We start from the raw sequence: 23,806 nt of genomic DNA on the forward strand, positions 1-23,806 counted from the left end.
TCCTGGCAGAAAGAGAGGGGAGGGAGAAGAGAAAAAAGTGGTAGCGTTCACATTGACTTACTCCCACGAAGGTCAGATGGCAAAGGATCCCTCCACTTTGCGAAGCGTTCCCAAACGGTTATCGCCAAGTTTTTTTGCTGGGAACGTTTCCTCTCAAAATTCCAGCCACAGGGATGCTTTACAGAGACCACAAAGCCCACTGTCCAGTAGGAAAGGTAAAGGGGGTGGAAGAGGACAGCCTGGCCCAGGCTGTTCCTGGGGTCTCTCGCTACTGGGTGGCTGTTTCTTTCAGGTCTTCCAAAATACTTAGCAAATGGGCACCACTTCCCAGGAGGGCCGCAAAGATGTCACCGCCAGTTTTGGGTGGTGAGCCCTCTTCAGTGCCTCTGGGGGCTCCGGAGCAGAAGGCATACCCAAGAGCCGGACGATGGGTAGGTGCTGCTGGAACTGGGGAGGGAGGGCAGGGAAGGGGACAGAGAAGGAACCAATTTACAGCCCATCTCACGGCTACGCCAGGGACAGCGTGCAGCCAGAGGGGCCGTGCCCGGTGCTGGGGCTGAGCACGGGGCTAGTTTTCGGCGGAGACGGGGCCGCCAAGGACCAGCCATACCCGACGGGTCCTCTGAGGTTCCAGGGGGGTCTGTGGTCGCGCCCCACCCCCCCCAAACCCAGCGGCCAGGGCGCGGCGGGTTTTACCGCCGACGGGCTCCCCGGAGCCCCGGGGCCGCCAATGGCCGCTCCGAGCCGCCGTGGCGGCGGCTGCAGTCCCCGCCCGTCCGGGGCGGGGCGGGGGCGATGCCGGGCCACCTCCCCGGCCCCAGCCCGCCCCCAGCTCGCTGTCGCTGCCGCTGCCGCTGCCGGGGCAGGAGGCACCGCCGGAGCCGCCCGCAGGTAGGAGCCGCCCCCGCAGCGGCCGGGAACGACCGTTGGGAGCGCGAGACCCTCCGCCCCCTCCTGTCGCGCTGTCGCCGCCCTGTCGCCCCGCCCCGCCAATCGTCACTCCTCCTGCCCGGTCGCTCCCCCTCCCCGGTCGTGGTCTGGGTGCCGCCGGCGGGAGGTGGCGGTCGGGGAGCCCCGCGGGAGGGCGACCCCCGTGCCGAGGGGCTGCGGCTGGCGAGCGCTCCCCTCCCCTCCCCTGCCCTGCCCTGCCCTGCCCTCCGAGGGGCTGGCCCGGCGTGGGGCACCGCAGGTGCTGCAGCGCTCGGGAGGAGCTGAAGTCCCAGTGCTGCCTGTCCTGAGGCTTGCTGATTTGCGGCAGGTAGACGCAGGGTAGGTAAGACGACTAGAGCCGCTTGACCCAGGGCCTGAAGGACCAGCTATGGAAGAGATCTTCTAGGTGACGATTTCGGCATCCCCCTTGCCCGTGAGCCCCTCTGTGGCATCCTTTCGGGGTTGAGGGATTCACATCCCTCATGATGATAGGGCTTGGCAGGGCCATCTGCCAGATTGCTGCCGGGACCTCTTCGCGGGGGTCTGTGGAGAAACTCACCTGGGTTGAGGCTGCGGGGTGGGACAGGTCCTGCCTTCCTCGGATCCTGTCAGGGTGCCTGCCATGCAGGCTGCGTCCCGTTAAATTGCCGGGAGGGGAAGAGGTTTCGAGAAAGGCCGTTTGGCTCTGCTGCAGTCCCTCAGGGAAGGAAGGGAGAGATCCTGCCTCTGAATGATAAAAAGAGACAAGCCGATGCTGGGTGCTAATGTCCCAGGGTGACGATGGGGTCGCTTGGGATCTCAGTCTTAGCTTTTTTTTTTACAGCAGCATGCGCAGACCTTTGATTCAGAGCCCTCAGGCTATAAAGGTTGAAGAAATTCTGAGCTAATCTAACCTTCTGCCTTTTTTTTTTTTTCCTTTTTTTTTCATTTTAAACAAAGCTTCTAAGGAAAGTGACCTTAAGGATTGTCTGATCAACATTCAAGCAGTCCTTACACCATAGCAACGTACACATGTATGGTTAATTATGAATAGCAACTCAATATGGAGGAGGGAAGTGTGTGAAAGGTATATCCTAACACACTGCCTGCGTGTTGTGTCTTGCTCAAATGGATAAAACTGCCTAAAAGAAGGGGACTTGATTCTTCCTGACTTTCTGCCTTTGGGTAACAGGGTAAAGAATGGGGACTCATATTTGCTTGACAAACATGTAGCTCCTGTTTTCACTGTTGTACCGTTAAAAGTCGGATTATTTTCTTGTGCTGTTCTTCGTGCCCAGCTGTCAGCATTTTCTGAGCCTGGGTGGTGGAAATCAGCACAGTTGTTTCATTTGCCCTTTTAAGATTCTTTGTACTGCAGTGTTTGCTTTTCAGATGCAGAGCAGGGATGTGTGCTTGTATGAACACCAACATTTTCAGTTGTTTTTTCTTGGTAGAAGTCTCATGTCCACAGTTTCCTCTCCTCCCCCAGCCATTTCCGGGCAGCCTGATATTGCAAGATTGCGGTTTGGCCCAACAGAGACACTTTAAGGTCCCAATCCTGCAGTCCAAGCTGAAACAGTGAGCTCTGATTGCAGGATAAGTGGGAGCGAAGAAGCAGAGAAAGGTCTGTGGGAAACAAGAGAGATGATCCTAGACAATATATTGGGAGGAATAAACTATGAGGGGGGATGGCTGGCAGGCAAGGATGCTGCTGCTGCGGTAGGGGGCTTGGACCAGGACTCTGAATGCATGCTCCTCTGTGCCACCCATTTCCCATGTGACCTCTTGGCAAGCAACTCACTGGCCCCATTGTCTAAAATGGGAATAATGATATTTTTTGCTGTCTCAAGAAGACTTGCAAAGTTCTCTAGGTGCCTGGCTCCCCTCGCCTTGGGTCCCCGCAGGTTGCAGAAGTGGTCACCTGAGGTGCAGGGATGAAGGCAGGATAAGAGGAGTGAAAGGGAAGCAAAGCACGTTGGGAACAGGTGGAGAGAGAAGGGTGGAGTGAATGGGAGGAGGGACGAGAGGAAAAGAAGCCTTCAGAAGAGGCTTCAGAAGCCGTGAAAGGAACTGTTAAAACAGCTATAGATCACCTTGCATGGGGTTTGATGCAAATTTTTAATGCTGAGGTTGCCTCTGGATGGTGTGCCTGCAAGGGAGAGGTGCGTACTAGAGCAGCAGTCTCTCTGTAAGAGTGCTGTTTGCTCAGTCGAGAAGTGTTTGCCTTCGCAGGCATGCAGACTTGGCTCCCTTGGCGAGGGCTGGTCTCGTGTGCAATACTGGAGGGAAGCCGGCTTTCCACCCTGCCTGCCACACAGAAAAGCAGAGGCCTCCTCCCTAGCACCCAGGAGCTGCTGAGCTGTGCTCCCCTGTGGAACAGGTGGCATGTTGGGCAAGTCTGGTGGGAGGGGAGGCCAAGGTGCTCCCCGGTGCCATTAGGAGAAGTCTGGGTTGCCTCTCCTGTGGGGAGCAGCGGGAAGGGAGGAAAAGCCTGGGGGACTTGGGCTGGTCTGCTGCAGTGGTGGGGGGAGTGCCTGGCATCCTCCTCTCAATTTCCTGAGCTGGGGCAGATCCAGGTAGCTGGGGAGAGAACTTCTGCCCTCCCTGTCTTATTTCCTGCTCCCCATCAGGAACCGCTGGGCTTAGTAGTGGTGGCTGCCCCAGCCAGAAGAGCCAGCGGCCTGTCAGTCTTGGCACCACAGGACTGCAGGAGTGGACTTTGCCTGGCCAAGCCACTGGAGATGGCCACAGCTTTGTCAGGGAGAGCCTCCCCAGTGTGGTCTTGGCCCAGCTGAATGCTCTTAGTGGTGGTTTAATGTGGTCTCTTGTGCTACAGGAAAGTCTGTCTCTGAAAATACTTAAAAAGACAGCAGAAGTTTCAAGCCTTCTGGATGTGGTAGAGAAGCTGGTCACAGCAGGCTTGTAGGCTTGACCCCTGTTTAAGAGGTGGAGGCTGTTCCCTGGTCCCCTCTGTCCATTGTGTTTGCAACAGGTTTGCATGAAGCGAAACACTGTATGACACCTTCCTCCTGTAGCTCATCTGAGCACCCTGCAAACAGCAATTTATGGTTGCAGCAACCTGGGAGACTGGTAATTAAACGTAACTAATTCTACAAATAAGCAATGCTGGCGAGGCAGTGATGACCACCACGGAAATGCCTAAGTATGATTGCTTACCTTGTACTTGTCTCAGGGCAAATGATTTCCACAGGTCTAAACGGAGCCAAAAGACTGATGTGGTAGTTTGTACCCTTGACAATCTCTATGCCAGAGAGGGCTACATTAGAGTAATGACAAAAGCCAAGTCATGGGTACTGCACACCCGTTCCTTGTAGCTCACCCTCCGGCCCATCATCTCGTTGCTGCTTCTCTGGGGCTTTGGTGGTTAACACAAGGGGAAAAGGACCTCAGTTTGCCATGTGAGTAGAGGAGGAGGCACAAGTCCTCAGGCTGAAGAGGCTGGTGAGGGAAAACTTCCCTGAGAAAGCTCGGTGTACTATGCCACACTTGGGTGTTTTCCCCATGGCTGACAAGTGCGGACTGCTTGGTATTTATGCTTCTGCTGGTGGTGCCCACTGGTGTAACCGAAGGAAATGCTGCTTTGGGGACAGTGCACGTCTTCAAAAGTGTAGAGCTGCAAAGTGCAGTGAAGAAAGGAGCTTGTGCTTCCAAACAGTGGATAGAAGATGGGTAGAAGGAACAAGAGAGGTGAAAGACGAGGTGAACAGGTGGGAAAAGCCCTGCTTATACTGCATGGGAAGCCCTGTAGCTTGAGTGTATGATTTGTGTTTGTTGGGGAAAAAAACAGTGGCAGGGTAGCAAAGGGAGGGAAACCTGGAACTGTTCTGGCCTTCCAGGGTATGCACGCTCTCATCCATAAACTACAGGAGAAGGAGACAATATAACCAGGAATAACTGCTCTGCTAAGTCTGCTCTTCTGGGCTTAAGTCTGTCTTTCCTTACCTTTAAGGCTATCTGTAACTCAACATGACATATCTGTCTCTTTCTTTGCCAGGTTTTGCCTCCCTGTTGCGTGTTCTTTGCCACTCCCAACACTTACACTGTTCTCTTGATAACGGGACAAACCTTTTGGACAGGCTTCATAGCCCTTTCCATTGTAATGTGTGTCTTAGCTTTGCTTGCTCATGCACATTGGAAATGCTTGAAGGCATTTGTGGTTTTGGAACTGAGGAGCAAATAAAACACCTCTGCAGACCTCTATCAATCTATTAATAGACCATTAAGATCACTGTACCTTATGGGAGGAGAAACACCTGTACTGCTTGTTGCTGGTTCAGGCAGTGGTCATTAGATTGGGGTGGTTAAGCTGGAGGATGATCACTGGACAGCCTGTCTGCATGGTGCCTCAGACTTTCTGGGCTTTGCCACAACATCAGCCTGCATTTGTGTATTACTTGCAGAGCAAGGAGATGGTTTCAGAGACTCTCATCACAGCATAGCTGAAGCAGGGAGAGCTTTGCTGTCTTTTATTTTATGAGGAGATAAATAGCCCTCCTCATTTGCCAGCACCTTTTCACTTTGGGGTTTGGCTGGGACTTTGGGTTAAGTGCCATTCTCACAAGCATCCCAGACCAAAGGGTTGGCTAATCGTGCAAGGGGAAAATATGCCCTTGAGGCGATGGTGTGGGACTGTGGGGCTGAGTCTGTGTTGAGACCCTCTGCTAGAGGCTTCCCTTGCATCTCGGGAGAAGTCTGGCTGAAGTGGCCCCAGTCTTGAGCATCTCTGCTCTTGGAGAGGCAGTAAGGCATCTGTCCTGGGACATGGGCAGTCCAACACACTCACACTGCGAGGACTTGCCAGAGGCTGGTTGCTGCCTGGCTCACGCAGCTCCTGAGGTCACCAGGAGCCAGGAAGGGCTGAATCTTGCAGTGGGTGCTCCCAAGCAGAATGGGGTTCTTGGGGCAAACAAACACACAGCACCTGCAAAATGCAGTGCTCCTCAGCTTGCTGTCTTGCTCTAAGCCCTGGCTGCTCCCAGCTGGTTTCACCACCTGCTGACCCAGCTTTCTCTCTGAACTGGATGTGTGCCTTCTGCCTTACCCGCTCCTGCCTCTGCCTTCTTTGCCTATTGCAGGCTGAGGGCCACGACTGCCCAAGCCCTGCTCATGGTGTGAGTGGGACCTCATGGAGTCAGTGCTGGCTGATGTAGGTGCATGGGTCAGAGCACAACACTGTCAAAGCCTGCAAAACACCCCTTTGGTCCTAAGGTGGCAAATTATATTTATTTTTCTTTTATAACATCCAGGAGCCTGGTCTTGAAGCAGGACGTGCCTGGTTTGTACAACAGCAAATGCGAGAAAGGCAGACTTGGCCCAGAAGAGTTTACAGTCGACATCTCTGGCTGTAACGCAGCAGGTCAACACTGGTTCCTAAATGGCCTGTAAGTACTCATGTGTGACTGAGCGTAAAGGTTGTGCAGCAGCAGGAAGCAGCATACCAAGTGCACTCTTTGAAGCACAGTAGGGTGCAGAGGGGTGACGCTGGCCTCAGGACCCAGTGGTGCTGCAGCAGTATCTCTGGGTAGGACATGCTGTTGGCCCCATGGCCTTCTTACCAAGGCACTCAGGAAAGGCTGAATATATATATATATTTACAGAATTGATAACAAACTAATTTTACACAGCCCCGGGAGACAGCTACCCAGGGAAACTTGGAGGGATGGTGTGGGCAATCGGATGCTAATACAGCCTTTTCTGCCCCCCTTTTTGGTGACTAGAAGGTTTCATTCCTTTGGTGCACTTTGCCCATCTCTGTTAGGTTTGTGTTGGCCAGGGCATTTCATTAGCACACTGAATGTATTTAGAGTGTGTGAAATGAGACAAGAAATATGTACGAATGTTTCTGTGGGTGAAAGCATTACCTCTCAACATTGTTGCAGGATTACTGAAGCATCTCCTGCTTCTCCCGTGTACAACCTGGAGATGTCTTTATGTTTTGCCATTCCTCTATTATATAAATAAATGAAAATGGCATTTCTGCACACCCTTGAGATGGTAGGTGGGTACCTGGAGCAAGCAGAGCATCATACCCTGCTGATGGAGGGGATCGCATCTTTTCCTGTTATCCCATGTTTTGGGTTTGTGTGGCAGGGTTTTGGTAGCGGGAGAGGGGTCTTCAGGGGTGGCTCCTGTGAGAAGCTGCTAGAAGCTTCCTTGGCTCCAACTCGAACCCACCTCTGGCCAAGGCTGAGCCCATCAGTAGTGGTGGTAGCACCTCTGCAATAACATATTTAAGAAAGGGAAACTTGCAGTGGGGAGTGGAATGTGAGAGAAACACCTCTGCAGACACCAAGGTCAGTGAAGAAGGAGGGGGAGGAGGTACGCCGGAGGAGGTGATGCCCCTGCAGCCCATGGAGGTGAGCGGTGGAGCAGATGCCCACCTGCAGCCCATGGAGGACCCCAAGCCAGAGCAGGTGAATGCCCTCAAAGAAGGCCATGACTCCATGGGAAAGCCCACGCTGGAGCAGTCTGTGCCTGAAGGACTGCAGCCCATGGAAAGGACACACGCTGGAGCAGTTTGTGAAGAACTGCAGCCCATGGGAAGGACCCATGCAGGAGAAGTTGTTGGAGAACTGTCTCCCATGGGAGGGACTCCATGCTGGAGTAGGGGAAGAGTCCTCCCCCTGAGGAGGAAGGAGCGGCAGAGACAAGGTGTGGGGAGCTGACCCCAACCCCCATCCCCTGTTCCCCCTGCGCCACTGGCGGGGGGAAGGTAGAGAGAACCGGGAGTGGAGTTGAGCCTGGGAAGGAGGGAGGGGTGGGGGGAAGGTGTTATAAAATTTGGTTTTACTTCTCATTATCCTGTTTTGATTTGATTGGTAGTAAATTAAATTGATTTTGTTTTTTCCCCAAGTTGAGTCTGTTTTTCGCCTGTGACCATAAGTGGTGAGTGATCCCTCCCTGTCCTTGTGTGGACTCATGAGCTTTTTGTTGTGTTTTCTCCTCCCCATTCCACCGGGGGCGGGGAGGAGTGAGCGGCTGTGTGGTGCTTTATTGCCAGCTGGGCTTAAACCACGACACCCCACTGTTTTGTTGTGTATTTACAAGTCCCTGGCATGCCTTATCTCTCTCATTGTACGCTCAGGCTGGGAACCTTGAGATAAACCTGAAATCGCTGTGCTTTGTTATGTTGGCATTTGTGTCTTGTGGGTGGCAAGTTGTGTAATGTGCTGGTTTGTATCTGCTCAGTTACAGTAATTAGGTATCAAGTGACTGTGGTTATTTTTGCTTTTAAAAGCAACAGAGAGCTATAGTGGGTGCCCCCAAAAGACAAATTGTGTTTGTTCCCCTTTGATTATTGCTGACTGGCAGCAATTCTTTATGAGTTGCTGTATGTTTTGAACACCATCCTCCTCCCAGTGCTTCTGGCTCTGTACCTATTCTCTGAAATGACTCAATGGCCTAGCACTGTGAAATGCTGGAGCGTTGCTCTGGCTTATTGTGCAGCTTGTGTATGGACCCTTGAAATGCATCTGCATGCTCTAGTCTTAAAAAAGACATATGACTGTTAAAGTGGTAATTTTGTCCGTCCTTACATTCATGTTCTCTAGCGAAAACAACTTCAGGAAGACCCTGTAACTTTGCTTGGCAGATTAAATTAAGATGCCCGCATTAAATGAACCTTGAGCAAGCAGCAGTATATGTTTGGTGAGCTGCCTCCTGTAATCGAAGTGTGTACATTAGAGGAATGGGAGCTTAACTGGCTGAGGGGGTGTAGTGGGGCAATGGTAATAAAAGCAGAGCAAACAGCTGACAGTCTGAGCCGATTTAGACATAAAAATGAGAATGAAGTAAGGGAGTAAGCCTGCATTGAGAGAATTCTCAAGACACACCCTGTGGCAGTGCTGATGTGTAACCCTTTGCAGTTCTGCACCCTGACCCATGATAGCTGGCAACAGGAGCGCACCTTGACAGGGTTTTTGCAATGCTGGTGTGAGACTGTGAGTCAAGAGCGACTGGAAAACCACAGCGTGTGCTTTTGCGAAGGTGGGCTGACTCCGGCTGGGGTCAGCTGTGAGGCTGAAAACATGTTTTTATTAGCCTTGTGAGCCATTGCACCATGCGGGCTTTCTGTTGCTGAAGGCCTTCTTGTGCAAGCCTTAAAAATGGAAGACAAATGGGTGTATGCAATTACGAACGGCCTCCTGGACGCAGTGTGTTTATTTGGGAAGACACAGGCCATTGGAGATGGCTGTTGTCACCAGCTGGCATTGACTGCTCAGAGCTGGCATTGACTGCTCAGATTTGGCATCGCTGGTCACGGCAGCAATGCAGAACAGAGCTCTGGAGAGGAAGGTTGGCTTTGTGTCATCCCAGTGGAGCAATTAGCTGTCAAAGAAATTGTTTCTATGTTTCCCACAGAGAATTTAGGTTATTTTTCCTATTGCTCTTGGCATTTTATTTTGGCTAAACTGCTGTGGTGCTACAGGGGAGGCTGTCGTTTGGGTTCCTTGTTCTCTTGTTCTTGGCTGCTGTTAGAGGTGCTGGTCTTAGCGTGCATGAAAGTCTCCTGGCTTGAAGACACAAACATCAGGGCCATCCCTGAAGAGAGGTTAACCCAAAGGCAACTGCTGAGAATGATATCCACTGAACATGAGTGCAAAGCTAGGCAGGCTTGGCACATGCTAGGGGTTTCTCCTTTGGAAGGAAGTGAGGTTACATGCAATTTTGTTCCTGGGACCCAAATAGTGCAGCAGGGAGTAAATGAGAAATGTGCAAGAGCTGAGTCCTGTTTTTAAAGCATCCTCTTCCTACATGGGGATGTTGAAACAGCTTCAGGCATGCGTGGGATGTGCCAATGGACAGCATTAAAAGGTGTTGCCATTTGAGGACATGGGGGAAAGGGACCTTTCTTTCCTGCTTTTGGTATTTCATCTGTCAGACACAGGTGGCTCACTCCTCCTGTGTGGGCTGGCAGGAGCCAGCAACGCTGCTGGTCCAGCCATTGCCCCCCCTGCTCTTCTTCCAAGGGTGTGCCAGAGAGTACTTTCTCATGCTGTCCCGCACCCATGCCTCAGGATGGAGTCTTTCAGAGGAGGGTGCATAGTGGCAACATCCTTCCCTGGTCAATTCTTGCTGCCTGCTGTGAGAGGCAAGCCTGCACAGAGCTCAGCATCCTCGGAGGCCAGCTGGCCTGATGTGGGGTGCTTACTTCCCAAAAGGTCCAGCCCTGGCTGCACTGAGCTCTGGGGAAGACCTGGCCCCATGCAGGTCATTGTTGTACTCCCTGGGAGTGCTGTTCTTCCTCCTTGGTGTGAACGCAACTGGCCGTGGTGAGAGGTGGTGGTGGTGGGGGTGTTGTCTAGGTGTTTCCTTTTAACCAGTAGAAATGAATGTATTTCTCTAACTATGGACCTGGCTTCCCTTGGGATGCTGTGCTCTGCGCTAGTCATTCATTTAATATGCAATGATTTCGGATGTCATTTTCTCTTAGTGGTTGATAGAAGGGGACTCTGTATGGCACAGTGAATATTAAACACAGGGCTGTTTTCCAGGGAAGTGAATCTGTAGCTGTGTTGCACTGACTTTGATGAGGTTGGGCACCAGTCCTGCCCCTGCTACATTGCAGAGCTCAGCACAGAGTAATGGTTATCTGGACAGCATTTTTGCATTTTCCCACCTCATCCTGGCGTGGAGTCCCCGCTGTGGGCTGCCTCAATGCTCTGCCTGGGGGAAAAGCCCTGTGCCACCTCCCTCTCTGCACAACAGACAATGCTGCAATAGTTTGCGAAGGCTGGGAGGCATGCTGGAAGGCAGGACCTGTGGCAACCCATTAATGAAGACAAGTGTTATGGCTAGTATTTGCTTTTATTTTGTAAATGAATCCTTTGTACCTTTCCAAAGGGGAAGGGTATATAACAAGATCTGCCATCCCCTGACCTGAAAGAATGGTTACCTTGGCTTAGTCCAGCCACCTCCAGAGAAAAGAGGAGAGTCAAGCACTGCGTTAGCAGTAATTACTTTGCAGAAGAAACACGGGCAGTAACAGGAGGTGACATTACCTGCCTACTCCCCTTCAGCCAAGACAGGAGCGGGGATCTCTGCTACAGCTATGGCTCCCTTGCGCAGGGCACGGGAACTTGGGCACTGTGCTGCCAGGGTCTGGCAGGGACGTTGTGCTGCCAGGGTCTGGCAGGGACGTGGCCCTGCCACAGGTGAGGCAGCTGCCACCTGGAAGTGGTCCTTGACATTGCCAGTACGGGTCTCCTGGTACCAGAGCAACAGCCAACACCAGCTAAGGGATGCTGCTGCATGTTGATGGGCTGCAGGAGGAAAAGGCAAGGGCAGCGCTTCCCAGAATAGTTGCAACTTCTACAGCAGGGGCTGTGCAGGGAACAGAGCTGTGAAGCGCTTTGTGTCTCCTGTGCGGGAGGAAAGGAATAGAGATGAAATGGATGGGGAAACCACCCTCACTGATAATTTCTTCTCTGTTGTGCCATGCTAAAGATGTGTATATGTGTTGGAGCTGATTGCCTTTTAAACTGACGTACTTAATACTTTCATTGTTTCATGCTCCCTGTCTGCAGTTCTCTCTGCTCCCAGGTCAGGGAAGAGACCTTATCTGATCACTTTTCTGTCTTTTAAGATTTGCAGTTCAGCCTTACTTGAGGCTGTACAGACAGCACCAAATCATGGCCTCGTGGTTTTGTGCAAGTGTGGTGTGGCTCAGGGTATGGCAAGGGTGTTGTTTTGTACCCCTGCCAGGCAATGTGTGGGGAAGACAACACAGCTGACCTGTAGGGTCAAGTGTGAGGCTGCTATGCCTTCTGCAGGGTCTGGGGAGCCTCACCTCAACCCCTTCAGCCTCTGCCGCTGTGGGGCAGGGCGGGAGTCAGTGGCTGGGGCCCCGTTGCCTTTGCAGCCTGGGGCTGTCCTGTGGAAGTGGTGAGCTGGGGGCTGGCTGTGACACGGTGAGGGTGCTTACTCTCTTCTGTGGGTCCTCACAGCAGGGAGAGAGCAGGGCAGCAGCCCAGAGAGCTCCTGTGCTGCACATGTAGGAAGGCCAGGGGAGCTGAGAGGAGGAGGATGACAACGTGGGCGCTTCCTTCTCTGGAGCAAAGGGAAGAGTCATTGCTTTAAGGACCTGGATGAAGTAACTGACCTGCAAATACAAGCGGGCTCTAGTGAAAGGCCATCATGTCTGAGCTGCCCTGGCACCCCAGGGTACCTTGCTGTCCTGGGAAGACCTCAGTAACCCCAGGAAATGCCTGCCCTGCAGCAGGCTATAGGAGGAGAGAGAGCGCAGGGGTGCAGATGCTGCTGCCCTGGTGAAAGTAAAGCAGGCACTGGAGCTGTGAGCCTTTGGTTGTGTCTCTTGGCTGTGTCGGGGCCTGGAGAAACATTTATGGAGGAGGACAGAGCACGAGGAAATATTTGATCCATTGTCAAAGGACTCACAGGAAGACACAGGACTCTCTGTGTCCACAGCACAGCAACTTAGCTGCGTTTCTGAGTTGCACGTGTTACGGGAACAGCCCCGGCATCTCAGATGCTCGTCCAGTGTGATCTTGCCTGGAGGACAAACGCTTCCTCAGGAGGAGGTGTACGCAGCATCCTTACACCCCATGCAGGATTTCACAGTGCCTACATGTCAAGAGCTGATCCTGTTTGTAACGCCTTGTCCTGACAATGTTGGCACTTGAGCTTGGCTCTGCTCTGGGTGCGGCCAAACGCTATTTTTAGCTGATTGCTGCAGCCAGGATGGAAGCTGGTCGTGTGCTTTGTGGAGATGAGGAAACAGCACGTGCATCCTTCTCCCTTCATGCTGCAAGCTTTGCTGAGGCAGCGTGTGCGGAATTGGTAATGATCCTGGGAAGGAGGCTGCCTTGCCCGGTGCCTATGGGAAGTAGCAGGGAATTAGGGCTGCGGGTCTTGCGTTGTCACCTTGTGCAAAATGCTTAAGAAAAATACTTTGAAAACCACTCAAATTCTATAGGTGTGTCTGAAAAGTCTCCCCCTCCACAACTCCAGGCTCTTTGTGCCTTGGTTTTTATGCACAGTGTGGGTGATGCTGCCTGTGTGCAGCAGCTTAACCCCTTATGCCAGTAATGACAGTATGAAAGGTTTGCAGTGACTGCTGCCTGGCCATTAGGAGCTTGATCCTGGGATGTTTCGGCACCTGCTGTGTGGATGCTCTTCCTGCTTTCAAAAGAGGGGGGCTGAGGCAGGTGGGTACCTCTGCCCTCTTTCTTTTGTTTTTACTTTGTTCTTTGTTTCTAGCAGGTATGGATGGGAAGAAATGCAGCATATGGATGTTTTTACCTCTTGTGTTTACCTTGTTTACATCAGCTGGATTATGGATAGTGTAAGTTATCTCCTGCTGGTTATTTGGTAGAGCAAGTTAGGCTGGGGCAGTTGAAGTACCACTGTCTTCAGGGCTGCGTCTCAGTATGACAGTCTTTTGGGGGTGCTCTGTGCTTGAGTTACTGTGGGGCTGGGAAGGCACATGATAGGGGCAGGGGCTAGTCTGTGCCAGTTCATGGCTTGGAGGATCACATTTTTATCCCTGAGTTTCTGTGCTCCCCAGGCCAAGTTTCTGACCTTGCCTTCTTCCTGGCACATGTTACTGGGAGCTGCCTGAAGAGACAGACAAAACTGCAAAAATTCCTTTTCATCACGTTTTCTTTGAATCACTCAGCAGAGCTCTTGGAGAAGCACTTAGGCCCTGCTTTGGGGTGCAAACTCAAAATCCGCAGCATCCAGCACTGCACTAGCAACCCGCCAGCAGCTTAATGCTGACACCTCACTTACTCACTAACACTTCTTACCAAAATGCACACGAGAGGTGCATTTCCCTGAGCTGGGCTCTCTCCAAGCATGCAGGCAGATGACTGCAGCATGAATTTGGGAGCAATAAATGTGCGATCAGCAGCTGTGCTCAGCCTGAGAAGCAGTTATATTGTAGGATATGGCTTTGGCCATGGTCTGTGGATGTTTTTCAGCAGCAGCGGCAGCTTAAGCCATTTGTCTGACCCCTATTGCTTGCTGTTCTTCTTGTCCCATCCCCTCTGTATTAAAACAGCTTTTGTGGAGGGGGGACCATGGTAAATGAGATGAATCAAATTATTCAGATTAAAAATGAAAACATTCCCCTGGTTGGTTATTTTTAAGGCAGCTCAGTTCAGTGACCCTGTTTGTCTACCTGACCATGCAAAACAGATGCACACAAAGAAAGGCACATAATTAGGCCAGGAAGTGAGCAAAACTGCCTGCTTGAGCAGAGGGAAACATAGGCTGTCTCCAGCAGAACCTGCCAGTGGGCTTTGAGACACTTAATGTGTTGAATGATACTTGGAATTGAAGCCGAAATTGAAGCCAGGATGAGGTTTTACACTGTTTTAATATTTTTCTTTTTCTTTTTTTTTTTTTTTTTTTGACAGGTACTTTATAGCAGTGGAAGATAACAAAATTCTCCCACTAAATGTACCGGATAGGTAAGAGCTGGTTGTGGGCTTTACGTTCAATCACTTGTTTCTTTAAAACAATAAAACAATGAAAGCTGAATGGGAAAGAAAATCTTGAATCTTTGTTCCTATGCATTTATGTCTCTTAGGAAACCTGGTTCCAAAAGACCACCTTATATAAGGTATGTTAATGACTTTCTTCCAATTACTGTTCTAATTAATGGTTGTTATTTATATGTCTTTGCCATCCTAGAGTTACAGTGATACACTTTATATTTTCCAAGTATTGCAGGTGATGCACCTCCTGCAAGCTGCGTGTTTAGCCAAGTCATGAACATGGCGGCATTTCTAGGTAGGAACAAGGGGAATGTTTCTTTGTCTCTCATAATTTGTTTTAACAAGTCACTGAAACATAAGTAATACCCCATACATATTGTTCTTGAATCTCATGATGTGAAATCATTTAAAATGCGATTACTACCAATTAAGACAGTATTATTTTGTCTTCATTAGTAGAAGGACAGAATGAAGCTGGATGCATTTGAACTTTATTGGTTTCTGATTTATTCTCATGTTTTTAATTGTCTCATCTTAGCCTTGAATCTGTGTGACTGTTTTTCATTTTATGGTGGTGTTTTGTTATATGCTGTGAATGTGAGATAATTGCATGGGAATATTGGCAAATGCAGCAACTGATTATGCAGAATATCATCTGTGCTGAAGTCTCCCCTACCCCACCCCTTCCTAAATTCCATTACTAAATCTGTGGAACTTTACTGGCGTTTTCCAGCAGTGGAAGTAAGAGGGAAATTATGTTTATTTTCAGAAACCTAGGAAATTCAGTTGAGTTGAGATCTGAAATTAATCCAGACCTGTACGTGCATGAGTAAGATACCTTAACAATCTTAATCTGACATAAAAAAAATGAGGCTTGGGATGTAAAACCTGGTAAAATATGTTTAATCATGAACCTTGACATGAACTCCCTTATTTTCAAGTATCACTTCAGGGTGGAGACTAGGCAATTTAGGTATCCTTACACTTTGTTTCTATGTATGGCTTTGTTTCAAGTTTAGATCTTGTTTTACATATTGAGCCAGGGTCTCAATTAGTAGAAATAATACTGGCCCCAGTTTGTGCTAAGGCAGGGTCTTGTACACATTTTATTTATATGCCTGACACCCAGTGCAATGTGATTATGATGATATGATTTAAACTTCTGACCCCCAAACCACTTAAAACAACATGTACATAGCATGCTACTTCTTATGTTAAAAAGGCTGTTTGACAGTAGTGAATACACACATGCCTGTCTTTTCAGCTGCTTCCAGGTAAGGCCCCATTTCTGCATACCGCTCTGTTCAAGCAGTCGCTGTGGACCTGCACCATGTCCCAGTGAGTCCAAGGGCTTTATGAAAGGGCAGGAATTGGCTTGATGCTCACTCACCCTGTGATCTGGGTGGTTGTGAGGATAGCAGTCGCGTGAGTGTGAGGGGAACAGCTGGTGTGAAGAAGGGCAGGCAAACAAAAGACGTGGCTTTTTGAAGCTAATCTGTACTGTACGCTTTTGTTGCTGCTTCTTCCCATTGCAAGAAGAAATATAACCAGGGAACCTCCAGACTGCAAATGTGTCACAGGAGCTGTGATGGTAGGTGGCTGTCTTGGCCACAGTGCTCATGAAACAGTTGAGTTTAAAATTTTTGGTGTAATGAGAAAAAAGGACAGCAGAGTTGCTATGCTGGATTTCAAGAAAGCAAACTTTAAGCTATTCAGGGAGCTATTTAGCACAGTACCCTGGGAAGCTGCTTTTGAGGGCTTAGGACTCCATGAGTGCTGGTCAGTCTTTAAGAACGACCTTTTAGAAGCACAGGAGCAGGCGATCCCACTGTGTCATAAGTGAAGCAAGCCGGCCAGAAGACGAGCTTGGCTGAACAGGGAACTCCTCGTGGTGCTCAAGAGGAAAAAGCAATTGTATGATCTCTGGAAGCAAGGTCAGGCTTCGCAGAAAGATTACAGAGCTGTGGTTCTTATATGCAGGGAGAAGACACAAAAGGCCAAAGCTCAATTAGAGTTGAAACTGGCCAGTGTTGTGTCAGACAACAAGAAAGGCTTTTTAAAGTATGTTAATAGCAAGAGGTCTAAAGAAAACATTGGACCGCTACTTGTTGAAGCCTGTCACCTGACGAATAGGGTTGAAGAAAAAGCAGAGGCATTCAATGCTTTTTTTGCCTCAGTCTTTAGTAATACAGATAGACCTTGGGCTGCCCAGTCCCCTGAGTTGGAGGACCACGAGTGTGGGAACAGTGACTTTCCATTTGTGGGCACTGAAATCGTAAGGGACCCGCTGTACCAGCTGAATGTTCCCAAGTCCCTGGGGCCTGGTGGGATTCCTCCCAGAGCACTGAAGGAGCTAGTGGATGTTACGGCAGGACCCCTCTCGATCACCTACGGAAGGTCTTGGGAGTCTGGGGAGGTCCCTGCTGACTGGAAGCTAGCCCAAGTTATTCCAATTTACAAGAAGGGCGTGAGGGAAGACCCAGGGGACTATAGACCTGTTAGTCTAACCTCAGTTCCTGCAGGAATTATGGAGATGATCATACTGGGTACTACTGAAAGGCATTTAAAGAACAATGCAATCATCAGGCGCAGTCAACATGCATTCACAAAGGGAAAGTCCTGTTTAACCAGTTTGATATCCTTCTGTGATAAGGTCACTTGCCTAGTGGATGAAGGGAAGGTGGTGGATGTAGTTTTTCTGGATTTTAGTAAGGCTTTTGATACTGTCCCTCACAGCATCCTTCTGGACAAGCTGTCCAGCTGTGAGATAAGCTGTGCGCTGGGTGAAGAACTGGCTGAAGGGCAGAGCTCAAAGGGTTGTAGTGAATGGGGCTACATCTGGCTGGCAACCGGTCACCAGTGGTGTTCTTCAGGGTTCAGTTCTAGGGCCAGTTCTGGTCAATATTTTTGTCCGTGATCTGGATGCAGGAGTTGAATGCACCATTAGCAAGTTTGCTGATGATCCCAAACTGGGAGGTGCTTTGACTCTCTTGAGGGACAAGATGCCTTGCAGAGGGATCTAGACTGACTGGAGCATTGGGCAATGATTAATGGGACGAAATTTAACAAGTCCAAGTGCCGGATTCTGCACCCAGGACAGAGTATAAATTGGGAGAGAATTGGCTGGAGAGCAGCCCTGCAGAAAGGCATCTGGGGGTGCTGGTTGACAGCAGGCTTGATATGAGCCAACAGTGTGCCCTGTCAGCCAAGAGGGCAAACGGCATCCTGGGGTGCATCAAACACCGGTCAGTCAAAAGAGGTGATTATCCCATTGTATTCAGCATCTGGGCCCCACAATTTAAGAAAGATGTTAAGGTACTTGAATGCATCTAGAGGACGGCAACAAAGCTGGTGAAAGGGCTGGAAGGAATGTCCTATGAGAAGTGGCTAAGGACTCTGGTCTTGTATAGTTTGGAGAAAAGGAGGCTGAGGGGCAACTTCATTGCTCTCTACAGCTTCCTGGGGAGGGGAAGTGAAGAGGGAGGTGCAGATATCTATCTCCCTTGTATTCAGTGACAGAATGCATGGGAGTGGTTCAAAGCTGCACCAGGGAAGGTTTAGACTGGACATTAAGAAGCATTTCTTTACCGAGAGGGTGGTCAAACCCTGGAGCAGGCTTCCTAGAGAGGTGGTCAACGCCTCAAGCCTGTGAATGTTTAAGAGGCATTTGCACAATGCCCTTAATAATATGCTTTAACTTTTGGTCAGCCCCAAAGTGGTCAAGCAGTTGGACTAGATGATCGTTGTAGGTCCCTTCTAATTGAAATATTCTATTCTATTCTATTTCTGCTTTGTGGATAAAGCCAAGCTTTCCTCTGCTGTATTGGGTGCTTCCGAGAGCTGCTTTTAGCTTGTACCTCTGGCCACCTTAGTTGTGTCAAAGCCTTTGCTATAGGAGAGGAAAACTACAGAAAATTGCTAGAAACATAGGCATTACTAAATATTGAAAATGCTGTTGTTTTGTACATAATGCTGGAAGGTGACCTTTTAATTCCCTTTTGTCATTCCCATCAGTGTTTTAGGAAAAGATCACGTAATTTCAGGATCCTGTCCACTAGAAATAGAAATGAAAAAGTTCCTGCACGTGAGCTCAAGTAGTCACAGGGTGGCTGTCCCAAACAATTACCTGGTGATGAAAAACAGAAGTTGTCTTTTTTGGGGGGAACAAAGTTCTCTTGTATTCAGGATTTGGAGTGGACTGATTCACTACAGCAAATTGTGAGAGTAAATTGAAACATCTTTTGCAGTTTGGATAAAAGTGGATATTTTTCACTTACAGTGCCCTTATTTTTCTAAACCACGTTTTTGGTACTATACCAGGGTTTTTGTGGAGAATACAGATCTAATTTGCTAATGCAGGCAATTGGCAACAATATGACCTGCATGCTATCAGTTTGAGCATAAGCATAAGAAAGTGTTTGGCAGTAACCAGCAAATTTCCCTGTTCAGCTATATTGCTTTTTAGTCGTTTGGTTTGAATCCCATCTGAAGGCCAACTGATTGCCTGGCTTTCTGCGTTGTTCCATGCAGCATTCCCTAGAGAGGGCAAGAATATACAATGTGAATATCTCCTGGGGTTATGTCATATCATATGATATATCATGTATCATATATATCATGTATCATATATCATATCATAGCGCTTGGGCTAATTGTAAGCTTGGAAGGACTGTTCTTCCAGTCTTCGTGGAAAATGAGTGCAATATTTTGGCTTATGTTTGTGGCACCAGTAACTTGTTCCAGAGGAGAAGAGGCAGTGGGCATTATGGTAAAACCTGCAGAAATATGTATGTGCCGTTCGTACCTTTTTCTAATACGGGTGGGGTTTGACATACCTCCTTCAAGAGAGCTCAGTGCTCGTGAATGCAGTGAAACTTGATGCAAGCCCAGCTGCTGCAATGTGAATGCATGGTGTGTATGTGATAGACTATGTGCTGGGAGCTTCACAGGCAAATAGGAAGGTGCTCTTCTTTCACCCAGAAAATTTGCAACCCAGCTCCTAGACAAAATATCATGAGAAAACGAAGCGTGGGAGCTTGGCGTAACTGGATTACAAAAGAAATGCTTCCTGTGCTTAGTCTTGTCCATGACTAAGCAGGAGGGGGCCAAGCAGAAGCACTAAGCTAGCCGGCTTGCAGTGAGCTCTCCCCTCTGGGTGGAAAGAGGGTGGGGGGTCTGTGAGCCCCCAGCCAAGTGGTTACTGCAGCATGTTCTACCTAATGATGCACCTTGCGTTCTGTTTCCTTCTCAGCGCTTGTCGTGGCTGTGCTGCGCTTCATTCAGCTGAAGCCAAAGGTGCTAAACCCTTGGCTGAACATCAGCGGCCTGGTGGCGTTATGCTTGGCCTCTTTTGGGATGACTCTACTCGGCAACTTTCAGGTACTGCACTCCAGGCTTGGACCGCTGTGTCCATGCTGTGAGGTTCCTGCTTTTCTAGCAGATCTGCTTAGGTCTTTGAACTACCTGCAATGTGACCTCAGGAGATAACATGTCTGGCTGTGCCCCAGTCCTCCTTGTACCTGCTCTGCCACCTCTATCTGCCGCTTACGTGGCTCCAGTGACATGCTGAGATGAAGGGCCACAATAATTTTTCACGTGTTCCCAGCAGGATTTGCACCTGCATGCTTACACTTGACCTGCCGAGAACCAGAGCAGGGAACCTATTGAATCTCTTGAGCCCTGGGGGTTGGCACAGATGGTCCTCCGTAAAAGGATTGAGCTGGAAGTTTACGTACGCATCTGTGCGAACAGATGCACAGCTGCCCATACAGATTTAGCAGATAGTTCAGTGTCCTTCGTTTAAAACACATGTTCTTTAAATCTACCTCCTGCTTGTCCTCAGACTGGCCATGAGAGGGACACATCAGAGGAGTGCTACGACTTCTCCTAATGTGACACGTGTCTGGATGAGGTCCCTCCTCCGATTCTCAATCTGTTCTGCAACATGCAACAAATAAACAAGCTGTCTGTGCCACAATGTTGCTCTGTAGGCTTGGGTGTCCACTGTGATCATGAGTGTGTCTGTTAGGTCTGCAGTGAAAATCAAGGCATTAGAGTCAGTGACACTTGGGTTTCCCCATCCCTTTGCTGTGTCTGATGCTCTGCCTCAGTAATGGCCCCCAATAATGACAGGAACTGAGAAAGGTCAGTGTAGGCTGGCTTCTTTCCTGGCTTTGCAGGCAGGGAGCTGTTTTTCCTGCCAATACAGAAAAGATACTTATTTTGTGAAGGGCCAGTACCTGCTTGGGTTGTGGAGCAATTGCAGGAGCTTTGTGTCCTTTACAGTCTTCCGTGTTTGTTTTGGTGGGGATTTGGGGGGGGGGGGGGTTGTTGTTTTTTTAATGAGGTGTGAGATAATTTGACTGTTTTGGACCTGGTCTTCCTAACTCCATAGCACAAACCAAAAACTTGGAGTTTTGTTTTTTCATGAGACCTTCTCAGCTAGGAACTATGAGGCTTTTGTAACAGCCTTGTCTAGGTGTGAGAAGAGTATTTCTAGTACAGGGCAGGCACTAGGAAGCAGTTTCAACCTCTCCTTCCTTTTTTTGCTCCTCTGAGCAAATGATTGCTATTTAAAAGTGGATATTTTGAATCATGCCTGATTATAAATTCTGAACTAATTATCTACTCCCTGTTAGTTACCTGTATCCTTGCTTAGATCTTTTGCCAAACTGTGAAAGCATGTGGTAATGAGACCTTAGTCCATGCTTTTCCCTGCCTGACTGCTAAGCTGAATGTGTCATTAAATCATATTTCTGGAAAATTACAGATTGGGTGTGTTAGAGAGACATTATGGCTGTGAGTCCCATGCAGTGCAGGCTACCTTGGGAAAGGCCGCTCAATCCCATTTTTACCTGTAGTATGACTTGGACCTACCCTTGAAAAAAACCTCAAGGTAGGGAGGAGAGGGGAGAGATCAGTGAAGGTACAGTAACTAGACTATTATCTTGTAGATTGTGTCTTGTTTGATGGGAATTTGTTAAATCACCGAACAGGAATCAAGGCTGCAGGGAGGCATTACAGACTGCTGGTTTCTTTTCTAGAAAAGCCTTGGAGGCAGGGGGAAAAGTGAAATTGTTTGGCTTAAGTCTTGTCCATGCTGGGCTTTCTGAATGCTGGGCTTTGCAGCCTCAGGGGATCTCTTTGCAGATTCTTGCTCATTGAACCTGGCTGTCCATTTGCCTTGCAGTATTGCACAGTCACTGAGCCCCATGAAACACAGGAGCCCCAGGAGCAAAGAAGCACTCCAGAGAGATTGGGTTCATATTGCCGCAGACCCCAATGGTTGAGGATGGGCTGGAGAGGGAACAGGCAGTCAAGCTTTTTGGTGGGAGAAGCTTGCCAAACCAGGAGCATATGTCTGTGTTTTGGCTTGTGCTAACTCAATGGAGGTGTTGGGGTTCTGGCTGCCCTGTGCCCCAGACAGCACTGTTCCATGCCGCTGGCACTGAAGGTTGCAGTTTGCTTCCATTGCCGGGAGCTGTACAAGACCCCAGTGGGTTGTCCTTGCCTGCCCTGGCCATCACATCGAGCCAGGAAAGGATTTATTTCTGAGCTCTGCATTGGTAAGTCTTGTCAGGGAGCTGTGGAGGCAGTCCCCAAGCAACTGCATTTTCCACTGTGCTTGGGCTTTGGGCAGAAGATCTGCTTGACTGTGACAGCTGTCAACTCATTTTGGTTATGTTACACCTTACACCTCTGCCAAAAGAAATGATACAGCATCTCTGCCTCACACCCCAGTGATTCCCACTTTCCTCTATCCCACCCCAGCAGCAATCCAACGTAGCTAGCAGATAATTCCTGTTGCATCTAAACAATCACCATTTTGTTTGTTCCTAGCTTTCCAATGATGAGGAGATCCACAATGTGGGCACGTCGCTGACCTTTGGCTTTGGGACCTTGGCATGCTGGATCCAGTCTGCCCTCACCCTCAAGATCAACCTGAAGAACGAGGGACGGAAAGTTGGGATTCCACGAGTCGCCTTGTCAGCCAGCATCACCCTCTGTGTGGTACTCTGTATCCTTTTGTCCTGCTGCCTGGGAAGCCAGGTATCATATGTGTCCGACACTCTCTGCAGCAGGGAACTTTGGCTCTTCTCACATCCATCCTAGGATCTCAAAGCATTTAGGAATGCTGCTTAGCTTGTCTTCATGGCATGATCCTATGATTGGCTCATTTTGCTACTTGTGTTTAGCAGGATGCACTGCTTCACAGATGGGCTCACTTCCTTCATAAATGTTTCTAAAGCTTCTTAGTGATATCCAGAGTGGTTACAATATTGAATAGCATCTGTGCGATTTAATGGCACCACTGCTTACCTACACAGTAGCATTTAAGATTATGCAAAATATTAAGATAAAAATTCTCAGGGGAACAAAGGAACAAGGGAAGAAATCCGGTTTCTGAAGATGAGAAAATTTTGATGTGTTTGTTGAAATGCTCCAGGGCGCTACATCCAGCTCTGCCTTTTAAGATGGTTATCACAGTCAAGAGCTGCTGGGTCATGTGGACTTCGGGTAAGACTAGGTGCTTTACAAATGGGATCTGGGCTGTGGGGTCTGTGGTCACTCAGACTGGATGTACATGTGACTTCCTCTCCACCTTGTGCCTGTCAGCCCCACTCCAGCCCTTCTGTTTGCACCAGCACTCATGTGCCCTGGGTGTTTGTTTAGGGTAGATCCATTCACTGCATAGTTGCATAGGCCTTAGCGCTGGGATAAGCAAGAGGGCAGGAATAAATGGCGAGGAATAAGCTCATCCCCCTCTGTGGGGAACAGCCTGTTCTTAAAACAATTCCTTAGTCACTTGGCTGGTTTTGAACATTTCAGCCAGTGTCCAGAGGAATAGCAGATTGGTGTGAAGATGTACTGTCAGTCACGTCTTAAGCTTCCTTGGAAAAATTTTCAGCTGAGCATCACACTTTGGTGTAAGTAAGGTGGGAGTTTGCCTGGTTCTTGTGGTGCTCCCCTCCTCCCCTTGCCCCAAGCCCATAGCTCCCCCAGGGTGTGTCTGGGGTAGGGCTGCCTGCACGGAGCTGAGCTGGGCTTCTCCTGCACTGCCGACTTCAGAGGTTTCTGCCAGGCTGGGAGCAGGAGCAGCTGGGTAAGCCAGGGCGTAGCTGCTCCTGTACTGACCTGCTGGGTGCTCCCAGCTCAGCCCTCCCCAGCCGTCTGCTTGGCACTGAAGGCCTTGGGCCCTCTGTGGAGTGGGGCAGGCTGAGGCAGGAGTCCCATTCCCCTCCCACCTCATGATGGCTTTGCAAAGGCTTGGGGCTGGCTCCACATCCCATGCAGCCTGTGCATAACCCTTGCGCTACAGGGAAAGTAGAAGATCTTTAAAGCCAGACACAGAATGCTGTTTGCTGAAATTAAGCTTTGGTTGCTTACACTAAGCCCAAGATTAAAAGTCTCTGATT

At 49.5% G+C, this 23,806-nt stretch overlaps 1 protein-coding gene across 9 annotated transcripts in view; it reads left to right on the forward strand.

Annotated features, from left to right (window-relative positions):
- TMEM150C (transmembrane protein 150C) overlaps nucleotides 1-23,806 on the forward strand; it is a 27,090-nt gene continuing 3,284 nt past the window's right edge. Inside the window, exons 1-9 of one of the 9 annotated variants that reach the window (XM_052773583.1) lie at nucleotides 1,134-1,269; nucleotides 6,177-6,311; nucleotides 7,784-7,815; nucleotides 13,153-13,234; nucleotides 14,310-14,363; nucleotides 14,483-14,515; nucleotides 14,618-14,685; nucleotides 19,642-19,769; nucleotides 22,230-22,407. In XM_052773583.1, coding sequence (XP_052629543.1) covers nucleotides 13,155-13,234; nucleotides 14,310-14,363; nucleotides 14,483-14,515; nucleotides 14,618-14,685; nucleotides 19,642-19,769; nucleotides 22,230-22,407 — 541 coding nt within the window. In that variant the 5' untranslated portion in view covers nucleotides 1,134-1,269; nucleotides 6,177-6,311; nucleotides 7,784-7,815; nucleotides 13,153-13,154. Of the gene's footprint in view, nucleotides 72-778; nucleotides 892-1,133; nucleotides 1,270-4,007; nucleotides 5,027-5,046; nucleotides 6,077-6,176; nucleotides 6,312-7,783; nucleotides 7,816-13,149; nucleotides 13,235-14,309; nucleotides 14,364-14,482; nucleotides 14,516-14,617; nucleotides 14,686-19,641; nucleotides 19,770-22,229; nucleotides 22,408-23,806 lie in introns of those variants that run through there. The other 8 variants (XM_052773535.1, XM_052773518.1, XM_052773509.1 and 5 more) reach the window with 8 other exon arrangements.

This window comes from Harpia harpyja, chromosome 2 (assembly GCF_026419915.1).
Source record: "Harpia harpyja isolate bHarHar1 chromosome 2, bHarHar1 primary haplotype, whole genome shotgun sequence".
In the NCBI taxonomy this organism is placed as follows: domain Eukaryota; kingdom Metazoa; phylum Chordata; class Aves; order Accipitriformes; family Accipitridae; genus Harpia; species Harpia harpyja.